Genomic DNA, 12,821 nt, shown 5'->3' on the forward strand with positions numbered 1-12,821 from the left:
AAATTTTTTAAAATATTTAATTATTTAATTTTTGTTGGCTCGGCCCCCCAGTTGTCATGAGGGACTGCAACCCGCCCCCAGCTCGAAAAGGTTGCCTACCCCCTGCACAACACGTGATCGCAGTACCAGCATTTAACATTGAACCACCAGGGTCAAGCAACAGAAGACTTATAATCACGGATGGAAAATGAGAGTTTAAATAGGCTGTTCCTGGACAGTTGCATGACTGCAGCAAAGATTTCACACACATCACACTAAGAGAACTTATCCCGTATTGCAGATATTCCAGAAAACCCAACCAGGGAGATCCAGAAGTGCAAGAAACCACAAGATATTAACTGGCTGACTTCAGAGGAATATCTTCCAAAGGTCAAAGCCCTGAGCAATAAGTGACATCCCCTTTAAAGGGGTTTCAAACAAAAAAATTCCAAGACTAAATTGATTGGTACATAGATTTACACGAGAAATCCCTTGTCATTCATTGGTTACAAAAAGTAGACATTTGAAGCCCCACATGGCCATCACCATCAATTCCCTTATCAGAAAACTGTTTTCCTCACTGTCCCAGCTGGCATTCCAGCATTCCTTATTTGGGGAATTGCAGACATCTAGGCACCATTTTGGGACAACAAACAAGCTAGATGTCATGAAAAAGCCATGAAAGATCTCTCTGACCTGTTGTTATCTATTACAAAAACAGTTCTTTCCCATAATCAGCTCGCATTCCAGCTATTAAACATACTTGGCTATTTTCCATTAATTTTGTTAATTTTTCCCTCCTTGTCTCCTCACAGAAAGAACCAGGAATGCCCAGAACAAAACATTTACGGGATTTCTCTGTCAATGATTTGTTGGTGGTGCATTCCCTGTTCTTCCCAGGATAAGTGTGTGCGTGTGAAAATCTGCAACCACAGTCACATGACTATCCAGGACAAAGCCTTTTTAAACCTTGATTTAGTCTCATACCACCGACAGAGTCTTGCAGAGAAAGAAAACAAACGTCATCTTCTTTGAATGAAGAATAAGCATGTATACTTTCATGTGAAATTTAGCTTTGCTCACATTCCTTGTGCACAGTCAAATACATTGTCTAATGGCAGACAGAGGAAAAAGAAGAAAAAGGTTAAGTGATGCATAATAATAAGTGGGGAAATGGGAGCAAAGAGAAAGCATATAAATTTGGAAACCAGCATACAGTTAGCATACATATATGCAGGGCTCTAACCTAAAGCAAACAAGAAAATTACTGATATGTAAAAGGGCAGAATATAAACAGAGAAAAAAAGGATCTGGGAGCTAAAGATTTCTGTTCTTTTTGTCATAAAATCAGCCAACCAACCAACACATAGCTGGTTCAGACTAGCCTTTATATTCCCTCTAGGCCCCTGTAGTGGCTGTTGCAGCATCTGGAGGAGGGATGAGGCGAATGACTGGATGTATGGCAACCTGTCTGGCCTGCAGCAGCTTGCCTCTTAGATATCCTGACATATCTGTGGCGTCTCAGGATCTACCTGGTAAATAACCAGAAATTCCAATCCCATTTATCTCGATTTAAACTTTGTATTAGAAAAAACACTTTTTTTCTTCCTCTACAAATCTTCATGATTAAATTCGAAAGCAATATTTGCTATTATCCTCATAAATGCTTGCATTATAATAGTGATGGCATTTAAGAGGCAGAGACTCTGTCTTAATATTAAAAAGACTAATTTATTAATCTTAATCTTAATTTAGATTCTTATTTCGGGACATGAATCATTATGCACCATACAGTGAACTATTTAATTGGGCAGTTTTTGTACTGATAATTCTAAAAGCTTTGTGTTCATGGCTCACTGTCTTCCATGGTCAATAAGGAGGCTTAGTGACATTTCAAAACCTTTTTTAAAAGGGGAAATAAGAAGCTATTCCCCAAGCTATCAGTTTTCAGGCCTTATACCAGCAATATTGTGAAACTTCACAGAACAAGCCACATGACATTGTGCTAGAATATGCCAACTTATCATGACTCACTGTTGAAGGGATTTATCTATTCCAAAATCACCACGTTGGCATCAACTAAGCATAAGGATTGCTCCTTCCATATTCTAGGATGCTCTATTGTTTAATGTTCTTTTATTTAACTGAAGTATCTGATTGTCATTTTGATAGGTGTATATCCACACTCTACAAAGATTCTCTATGGTCAAAAAAGATCTTCAGGGACGCAATTAACAATGCTGCAGACAGTAATGACAAGGGGAAAAGTTGGAGCATTTTCTTGCAGAGCAATTGGCATATTATTTTCAGGAATTAATTGCCATAGAGAAAACAGGAAAGACAGCCACTCTCTTGTGATTTTATGGGGCCTTCCATAGAATAATCCTGGAACAACAAGGTAAAGATGAGGGTCCTAAAATCTGTGGAAGATCACGTACAACTAGGAGATGTGAACAAAAGCTTCATTAAAAACACTTTTTCTTGATATGTTCAGGACTGTGGGATATGTATCATCTAAATGAGAAAGACCAGTGGTTCTACTCTTTTATGTCCTGAACCAAATTAGGTAACATTATTTTAAATATTAAAGGAAATGTTTTGTATGGTTTGTGGTTGTGTACTTGGTATTTATTGTATTTTTTCTTCATACTTATATAAAATGGTTTTAAGTAGGCAATATGAAATTTCTTTGGGAAAATTTGAAGCCAACATCAGATGATACTAATTATTTCCCCTACCATATTCAGAAGGAACCAGCCAAGCTGTCTGATCAACAAGAAGGCCGTCAAGTGGGGGCAAAACCTACCTACCCATTAGATGCAGCTCTGAATGTGAGGACTAATGTTGAAATCCCGTGAATTTACAGGTATGAAATTGGTGAATGTTTACAGAGATGGAATTGAAATTTTAGGCGTGGGTACAGACCACCTCCCAAAAGGGCAGCCTGTCGGTGTGTCTGTTTTTCCACTGGATGGAAGCTGCAGCTGCCAAACTGTGCAGCTTCCCGCTGGCGGAAAAAGAACCTGCAAAAAGAGTTCTTTTGATGCTGCGGCGGCGGCAATAACAATGCGCCACTGGCGCATTCATTACGTAAGTGCCGGGCGGCAGTGCTGTGCGCGCGCTTACCAAACAATGACGGCACCCATGTAACAAGGTGCCCGCCATTGTTATGATGCGCCCTTGTCACGTGTGAGGGTTGTGGGGCATGTGGGTGCTCTGCCCCCAGGCAACCCCTAGCATGTGATGAAGGTGTCTAAAAGGCCCATCTGTACCGGGCCTTAGTAACGGTCATCTGAAAATAACCTTATGCTGAAATACAGATACAGTGGCCGTCAGTATCCTCTGGGGTTTGGTTTTAGGATCCCCCATAAATACCATAATCCATGTATGCTCAGATCCCATTATATATATTGGTGTAATCAAATGCCATCCTTATATAAGGATGCCTGAACTCTAAGCTTTTCGAGGAGATGCTTCTTTCAGTCCCATCACCTTAACAGTCAAGTTTGGTAGAAAAAAGGGAGAAGGTCATCTTAGCAGAACTCCCTTCCATAGGAGACTAGACTGGCTCCCTCCCTGCAGTCTTTCCATCATCAAGTGAAAACTATTCTGTTCCAGCAGATGTTAGATATTCCAGCAGATGGTAACTGTTTTATATAATGGATTTTCTGTTATAATTTTAATATACGTTTTTAAATATCTTATCAACCTTTTGTATGCTTTCAGCTATATGTGGTTTTAGTTGCCTCTATTTATTCTGTAAACTGCCTTGAGTCCCATTTTTGGGGAAAAGGTGAAATGTAAATGAAGGGTTTGTTTGTAGGATTGATTGGTAAGGCATCAAAGGAATCTGACCCTCAGACATCTTGTCTAAAGGTAAGTTTGTAATATAGGTCTATTCATTTTGAACTTGTAAGAAAAAATATTAATGCATTTAAGTAAAAAAAAATCTTTTAAATTCTTCTTAGAATGGTGTGAGTATACGCCATATGAATTTGGTTTTCATAAATATGGAGCTTTTATCCGCACAGAAGACTACAGCAGTAGATTTTTCATGGGTTTATTGCTTGAGAGACATCAGGAACCCAGGATCTGTTTCCTCCAAGGTAGGAGTAGATGCACAGATAGGATAACTTCCTGATGTACAGAGAAAATAACTTTGTAGTGGGATCCATGGTTTTTAGTCACCTACTTAAAAAATAGCCCACATGTCTCAGAGGGACTTCAATGAAACTATTATGTTGGACAGCACATCTTCATAAAAGCCTACATGTGCAGACTGGAGTTGCATAATGTACACTCCAGATGAATTTTGAGGATCAGAAAGTCCAAGAAGAATTTCTGTACTGTTGAGACTATACCTGCCATTCAGTATGCATGTAAAATTATGACATTCAGTCTACTGATTATTGATTACTCTGAAGGAGAGTGGCCAGAACAATATTGAGACTGGCACCCTGTATTAGCATATGTTTTACAGTTTATTGTAAGTTCAGAAGCTGGTCATGCATATGTGACCAATTTCATTTGATAAAAGCTCTGTCCTAGCATGCCTTGGTATTGTATACTATGATCTGTTTCCCTTGCTTATGTCTATTCTTTTTAATTAGAAATATGTTAACCACCCTTTACTGTATGACTATCAAAGGAATAAAACAAAATATGTCACACTATAATACAATTAAATGATCTAAGAAGGAACAGAAATACACTCATCCCTCCATATTTGCGGATTTGATATTTGTGGATTTGATTATTCAAGGATCTGATTAATATGTTCTCTCTAGGAATATCTATGGTCAATTTTAACTAAACGTTGCATTGAAAGACCTAGAGATTCCTAGAGAGAACACTCCATTAGGCATTTGTAGCTCCTCCAGAACAGTTCTATAAGGTCAGTGTCTGGCAGCTGTTGACCACAGAGTTGCACTGGAGGACCTAGAGATTCCTAGAGATGTGTCATCTCAGGTCAAAACATGGTGTTTTTGATATTTGCGTTTTTTCCATATTCACGGGGGTCTTGTGCCCCTAACCCTAGCGAATATAGAGGGACAAGTGTAGTTGGCCAAGAGCCTGCATCAGGAGGCATAACTAAATGACAGAGCTTTGGTTTTGTAGTTATGTCTCCCAAAGTGAACCCCCTCCTAAGTGAACACCTTAGAGGCCAGGCAACTCCACAATCGTAGGGTTGCAGAGGTTCTTGGGAGCGGGCTAGTTAGTGAAGAAACAGACATCCTGATCCCAGCAATGAATAGTGCTTTCTGACAGGCAGCCACAGGGATTCACAGATGCCTGTCACAAAATACCTTGTTGATGGGAGAGGTCTGGATGCTTCTTCATTCACCACCTCATTTTGCAGTGTTGCAGAAATCTTTATGTTGGTGAGGCTGCTTGGCTTCTAATGTTGGTTGTGGGGGAATTTTATAAGTCTAAATTATGACACTGGAAGTACTCAGCACAGTGCAGACCAGGAGCAGTCTTATTATTCTGCCTTATCTTCTTAGGTCCAAAACACATACTGTAGTCATTTTTGTTAAACCTCCAGATCCCAAACCCGTGTTTGTATGAAGTCAAGGCATCTGCCCCAAGTGGAAACACCCTTTCTTTCAAAGTCTAATACAGCTGTCATCTCCTAATAGTATTCATTTGTATTTCTTTAATAGTTCTCTCTTTGATTAAATGCCTCTTAGAGGTACAGTCAGCCCTCCATATTCACGGCCTTGAGACTCATGGTTTTGATTATTCGTGAAATGAAGCCCACTATTGCAGGCATTCCTCCTCTCTTTACCTGCCCAATCTCTCCTTGGGAAGCCCAGGGAGAGATGGGGGAGGTGAAGGCAGGAGGTGCCTTTCCCCTCTCTAAGACTTTTCTTTCCCCCAGTCTTTGGCCTGGGCACCTCTTGCTTTCTCCTCCCTGATCCTCTCCTTGGGATGCCCAGGGAAAGGATTGGGGAGGAAAAAGGTCTTAGAGGGACCAAGGCACCTCTTGCTTTCTCCTCCCCGATCTTCTCCTTGGGATGCCCAGGGAAAGGATCGGGGAGGAAAAGGGTCTCGGAGGGACTAAGGCACCTCTTGCTTTCTCCTCACCGATCCTCTCCTTGGGATGCCTAAGAAGACAATCGAGGAGGAGAATGGGTAGGAAGCCAATTAAAGGGACAGGAGGGTGGGAAAAACGAGCACACAGCACTGCTCCTCTTCCCCTGCTCACCCTTCCCTTTAATTGGCTTCTGAGTGGGGGGTGGAGTTATTCACAATTTCCCCATATTCACAGGATTCTCATTCCCCTAACCCCTGGGAATATGGAGGGAGGACTGTAGTTTGAAAATTTGGAAAAAGTTATATAGGGAAGAGAACAAATTATAGTATGCTCTCTCTCTCTCTCTCTGTGTGTGTGTGTATGCATGTATGGCAGGGGCTTGAAATTTCTTCTATTGCAGCATTGCATGCATTGCAGTATTAAGCTCTGCCTTCAGGGAGAGCAATGTCAAGCAGCAGCCAGTGAGTTACATGATCACATTTTACTCCTGTGGCAGGAATTTGGGGCAGTGCCTTTGCTGGCAACATAGAGGACATCTGGAAAGACACAATGGAATCTGTGAAAGGTGCCATCAAAATTGTAGGTAAAGAAAAGAGTATATTCAACATTTCCAAAAAAGATGCCCAATTGTATGAGTATTTCCTCAGGTGTTAATGGGGAGTGGGGATGCTCCCCAGTAAATGTGCCTAGGATTGCAAATGTAAATGTGTTTCCTGAAAAATTTCAATCAAAGAATTGTTTTTAAATCCTCAAAGAAGAAAATATGGGGGCTTAACAGACCGGCAGCTTCAGCTGGCTTTGGAGTGGTGTGGGGGTGTGGCTTTCAGATGATGCAACCTTGACACTGCCACCAAGCTGGCATCATGCCGCCCACCTGTCCAGACGTCTGGCAGCATCCAGCGGTGCGGCATTCACACACCTCATGCCGCAGGAGTACTGAAAAGCTGGTGCCACAGCAGAAAAGCCTCCCTTTTTCCACCCCAAAAGGATCGGCATTTTGCTGCTTCTTTTTGGGCTGGAAAAATACTGTACTGGGTCAGAGCTGCAGCATGTGATTGCTGAGACCCTCAAAGGGATGGTGTCAAGCTGCCCCTTTAGGGCCATCTGTACTGGCCCATGTTTTCTTGAAGTAACATACAACTTCACATGAGAAAAATACGTTTTTAAAGTTAGCTAGTTACTGAATTTGGCCCAGGGCTGGTGTGTCTCTGTGGCTATCTGAGTAGCAAATCCTTTTAGTCTTATAGTTGATTTTTCCTGATTCATTCTGTGATTCAAGATTTTGTTTTGTTTTATCATGTTCACTAATTCTGCCACTAATTATTCACTGGATCAATCCAGAGCAGGATCACTTAGAAAACTATGCAAAAATTTCTAACTAATGCCCCATTGATTTCACTGGGATCAAAATCCAAAGATTTCAGTTCTGCTAAAGCAAAATATGGACAAATAGCAAAAAGGAGGGTGGATTTTTTGTTGTTGAAAAATTGGGATGTGAAGGAAATAGACTGCATATTCCTTTTCTTCTTGTTGTTTTTGTTTTACATTTTGCAGATGAGCTCTTGGGCTCTCAGTCCCTGGACTCTTCCCCAAGACAAGCTCAGGTGATCATGCCAGGAGGAGCCTTTACACAGCTATTTTACAATTTATTTAAGTCACGGATAACCACTGGGGAAAACTTCAACTTTCTACATGGACTGTATCTTCATAAGGACTATGTCAATGACAAGGAATTTGTAGCTTGGAAAGGTAATTTTTTCATGTGAACCTGCTAGTTACTAAGTGAATTTCAGCCAACAGAATTTCATGATAAAGAAGATGATCACACAGCGGTAAGAAACATGAAAGAGACGCTATAGTCCTGTCATGTTTGTGCGATCACAGAAAGATTTTCACATAACATCATCCACATACCATAGTTGTCACATCATGGAAGGGCCATGCTAGTGCAACTTCTCATTAACACTGTTAAAGTGTTAATGGCTTGCCAATAGCGCTTCATTAGCACTATCACAAATGTGTGAAAGGCAATCACGTTTCAATAGTGCTATTGAGAATCCGTCATTAAACCGTCCGGAAATAAATTGAATCTCTCAGTCTCCCAGTGTGTTGTTCGGCAGAATCACTTCCTGCGTCATGCTTGTGAGTCACAGGAGAGTTCCTTAGCAGTAAGAGATGATGTGGAATATAAAAGCACTATATTATTGTTCATGAATTGTTAATGCCCTGTTATTGTGGCACATGTGAAAGTAAGTGTTTCAATATCATCATTGTATAGCTCTTGCTATATAACGTTAGAATAATGCTATTTAAGTGTAAATGGCCCTTGTGTGATGATCTCCAAAAAAGCAATAGGTGTTACAAACCAGTTTATATTCTACGAACATAGATATGCTCCAGGTTCCTATTGGAAATCTCATTCTGGGATTTGTAGTTTGTTGAAGTGTCAAAGCTCTCTGACAGAGAAGGCTAAATGTCCTACCAAGCTACAGTTCCTAGGATTGCATAGCATTGAACTATGGCAGATACAGTGGTGTCAACCTCGATTATTTCTGCAGTGTGGATGCATCCTAAGATTGTTGCTAAAATCTGAATGAGAATCCTTATATCTGTTCCACTCCATATATTTCATTTTCAGGATTTTGTTCTTAAGTGCCACTGTAAGTCCCTAGTTTTGTTCCTGTGTTTTTTATTCCCACTTTCCAGATCAGTTTAAACTATAACAGTATTTCCCAAAATAAAATGTACCTCTCCATGGTACTGTGTTTCTGTTATCTCAGAGATTACATGGAGATCACCACCACCAAGAAACATAGCAATTCAGTACAGCAGATTCAACAGAGATCAAGCAAGGGAAAGAGAAATGCTAGCAATAAAAGAAAATAATCCTAATGCTTAACTTGTGTAATATTACTAAAGCATGTTAACACTTTAACTATAACTCCTGAATATTCATTTAAAAGGTTTCAGTGGAAGTAAGTAACAAGCAATTTCTGAAATGTTGCCTGAGTCTAGCTGTGACATTTGATCTGTGGGATGGGGAGGAGAAAGAACACAAACCCTAACTAAACTGTTTCAATGGGCACTGTTTTGGCATCTTTCAGAGACTCACCTGGATGCAGTGCCCAATCAACTGACACCTGGAAAAAGCAGTCTACATCTGGTGGATGGGGGGGTTGTTATCAACTCTCCATTTCCAGTGATACTTCAGCCAGAGAGAGATGTGGATATCATATTTTCATTCAATTACTCTTGGCAGTCTCCTTTTGAGGTGAGAGATACAAGGATACACAGTCCACTAAAATGCTGGCAGAGTAATCAACACTTGGGCATAACCTAGATTTTATGGACAAAGTTCAACAGAACCCAATGTTGTCTAGGACCATAAAATGGAATCCAGTCCTCCAGGCCCAGTTAATAATGTACAACTACGATTATTTAGTTGTGTGATCCTTTAAGAAGCAAAGCCAGAAAGCCTCACTTTCAGTTTTGGGTAGATACCAGTAGGAGAATTTAGGACTGCTTACTCAGGAGTCAGAAGAGGCAAGCCAGGAGTAACAGGAGGGGAGTGGTGAAAGCAACAGATCTATGGACCTTTATACATCAACATAGGCAGGTAGTTCCTGAACATGCAGATGACATCCCTCTTGTCTTCCAGTATCCTGTTTTGATTTCTTTTTTGTTGGCTCTCAACACCTGAGTTTGCTGCTGGATAGCAGTGGTAGCAATCCAAAAGTTCTTTTGGATTAACATAGAAGGGCCTGCCTAAAGACTTACATAAACCAATCCAGACTTCAGTCTACTGGGTGTTAAACTGTTGAGATCTTTGCATCTGGTATATAAATCATAGAGATGGCGTGATGTAGTGTGGGGTGTAGCTTTTCAGTAGGGCAAAATGAGACCATTGTCTTGGCCCCCGAAATGAGTGATTTGATTCCCCATGACATTTTCTTTCATTCTCCAAATTTCCAGCATTGCAGTAACTTGAAACTTCAAATATTGACTTCTAATAAGATTGGCTGACGTGTCAAGATACCGATTAATTATCTCCTATTGCTTGTTGGCATTTTGGTGTTTCTATTTGTTCTTTAATGTTAATTTTGCTCTGTTTGTTTTCATTCTTATAGTTGTTAACCTATAGTGTTCTACCTTACTATTCATGGCATACTGTAATGTTTGACTTATACTTTAATTACATAACAATAAAGTTAGTTTAAAAAAAACCTTCAGTTGAACAGTTAAAATGCAGTTTATGCATCCAAAGAAAAGAAGCAGGCAATGTTACCAAGGGAATATGAACACAACATAATATAAAAGTGAACACTTGCAAGGTTAGAAATTTGGAGGCTGAAATAAAATTTCATTGGGAGGGCAGAATTCTTAGTTGGAGAGATAGTGAACTCAACTTGCCCTGCTTGTAGCTTCACCCCTATGTAGTTATTTGAATGTTGGACCAGGGTTCTGGGAGACCAGGCTTCAAAACCCTGGTGAGCCAGTGAAACTCAGCTTCAGAGGAAGGCAATGGCAAACCTACTCTGATTAGATCTTGCTAAGAAAAAATTGTCATAAAGCCACCAGAAATCAGTTGTTATGATGGCAAATGACAATATCAATATAAACCATAGCTCAAGTTGTGCTCTGCTCCTAAAAAATTGCCTGTTACTGTATTTTGGTGTTTAAACAGCAATGAAATTAGCTTCAACTTATTAAGGTAGGTGATTCTGGTACAATACGGAAAAGGCTACTTGTATGTTCCCTCCTCTTATGCCAGATCTTGCATCAGACTCAGAGCTACTGTGAAGAAAGAGGAATTCCTTTTCCACACATTGCTGTCTCTGACAATGATAAGCAAAACCCAAAGGAGTGTTACATGTTTTTGAATGCTGATGATCCAAAGGCTCCAATAGTGCTTCATTTCCCACTGGTGAACAAAACATTTAAAAAATACAAAGCACCAGGTAAGGCACATGTAGAAGAGCTATAGCAGAGGCTGCCATAGAAGAGGGTAATCATTTTCAGTTTCTTCCAAATCATGAATTCCCAGATTTTCAGCATCTAAGGAATGGATCTCTAAAGACCTAATATGAGGAATTATCTGGAGAAATAAATCACTACACTACAGATCAATTTTAAAAGCTTATTTATAAATAAATAAATGGAAAATAAGTTTCAGACACCCCCTCAAAGCTGGTTTATGTTCATGAATGATTCCATAAGGTAAATACCAGATCTGGTTTTAACATTGGGCAAAGGGACGGTTGCCTCGATGGCAGCAGTAAGGTGCTGAGGGAGAAAGCTGAGTCTCTGTTCCCTCTGCATGTAGTCTGCTGTCTTTAGGAGGAGGTAATTATAATACCACATGGTCAGCACTGAAGAAATGTCCAACTCTTGGTCTAATCAGATTTTGTATATTAGATAAAAAGAGATACCAACCCATTCTTCATCTCAGATAGTAGTCTTTAGCCAGCCCTAATAAAAACAGAATTTAAAAAATACCTTCCTCTTGTTTGTCCTGAATCCATTCAGTATTGTGGTATGTCAAGAGTGTTTACAAGAACCTGAATATACAGCTAGAATCCTTTTGGTGACATATGTTTTCATGCTTCACCAGTGTATGTACTTTAGGAGGAAGGAGCAGTCTCCATAGCCCATCGATTGGAACAACTGGCATAGATGCAATGGCTGAGATACTCTACTAGTGAGATACTTGGGTTTCAGCCCATATAAACTTTTCTATTCAGACTTCACATGGTGTGAGCATAAACAATGGTCCTCCCTATATTAGCCATTTCCCTCCTAACCGAAAATGCCTTTTCTGTACCCTCTTCTCTCTCTGTGTGTGTTTGTGTGTGTGTGTGTATGTACACATACATACACCCACACATGCTTACACACACACACACACACACACACACACACAGAGAGAGAGGGATGGAGGGAGCTGGTGACCAATGTAACACACACAATAATAGTACTGGCCCAGCCAAAAAACAAAAACAACCCCTCCACAATTCATCTTTTCTTCCTCTTTTCTTCAGGAGTAAAACGTGACACTGAGGAGGAGAAGTCTTTTGCAGACTTTCATATATATACAGAAGATGGTCCTTATGGTTACACAAAGTTCACCTATCAGCCAATAGATTTTGACAGACTGCTGCAACTGAGCTGTTACAATGTAATTAATAACAAAGATGCTATTTTAAAAGCTCTTCACCTGGCCATGAAGAGAAGGAAGTTCAAGAAGACTAAGCAAAAATGAGATGCAGTCTTGTTTCGGCAAGAACAAGTTACTGCGGGGACTGAATATCAGCATGTTTAAGTAAATGAGAAAAGATTCGCAATTGATAGTTCATGAGACACTTTAAAGCTTACAGCTTTGACAGTTATGGTGTAGACAAGTCAAATGTGGCAGCAAGATTGTCCAGGTGAAGTTTTGGATTAAAATGTTTTTATATGTACTTGTTGTGTCTAGATTATGTGTTCTTTCTGTGCACTGCTTTTCCCATCAATTAAAACTCATCAGGGTTTTTTCAGTGTTACACTGGTAGGAAGATTTAAGAGGACTGACCCAAACATTACATTCCCCATGAAACTGTCACTTGAATATTGTACCTTTTAGGTAGACAAATGTTGGTTAAGTGTTTAGTGCAGGGGTAGGCAACTTTTGGAAGCTATGGTGGGTAGAGGGCTACATCCCCTGCTGCACCACTGTTTTTTTGTTTTTAAAGTTATGTATCTAATGTTTTTGTGGGTTTTTTGGGCTATGAGGCCATGTTCTCGAAGAGATGGCAAAACGTCAGAAATC

At 40.1% G+C, this 12,821-nt stretch overlaps 1 protein-coding gene across 1 annotated transcript in view; it reads left to right on the plus strand.

Moving 5' to 3' along the window:
* The window catches only part of LOC121926747 (cytosolic phospholipase A2 zeta-like), a 38,396-nt gene extending 26,032 nt beyond the window's left edge, over positions 1–12,364 (plus strand). Inside the window, exons 6-12 of the mRNA XM_042459976.1 lie at positions 1,382–1,514; positions 3,948–4,085; positions 6,513–6,599; positions 7,571–7,765; positions 9,121–9,287; positions 10,788–10,974; positions 12,055–12,364. Of these exons, the coding sequence (XP_042315910.1) occupies positions 1,382–1,514; positions 3,948–4,085; positions 6,513–6,599; positions 7,571–7,765; positions 9,121–9,287; positions 10,788–10,974; positions 12,055–12,275 (1,128 nt within the window). The 3' untranslated portion in view covers positions 12,276–12,364. The remainder of the gene's footprint in view (positions 1–1,381; positions 1,515–3,947; positions 4,086–6,512; positions 6,600–7,570; positions 7,766–9,120; positions 9,288–10,787; positions 10,975–12,054) is intronic.
* Positions 12,365–12,821: the final 457 nt, after the last annotated feature.

This window comes from Sceloporus undulatus, chromosome 1, assembly GCF_019175285.1.
Source record: "Sceloporus undulatus isolate JIND9_A2432 ecotype Alabama chromosome 1, SceUnd_v1.1, whole genome shotgun sequence".
Classification (NCBI taxonomy): Eukaryota; Metazoa; Chordata; class Lepidosauria; order Squamata; family Phrynosomatidae; genus Sceloporus; species Sceloporus undulatus.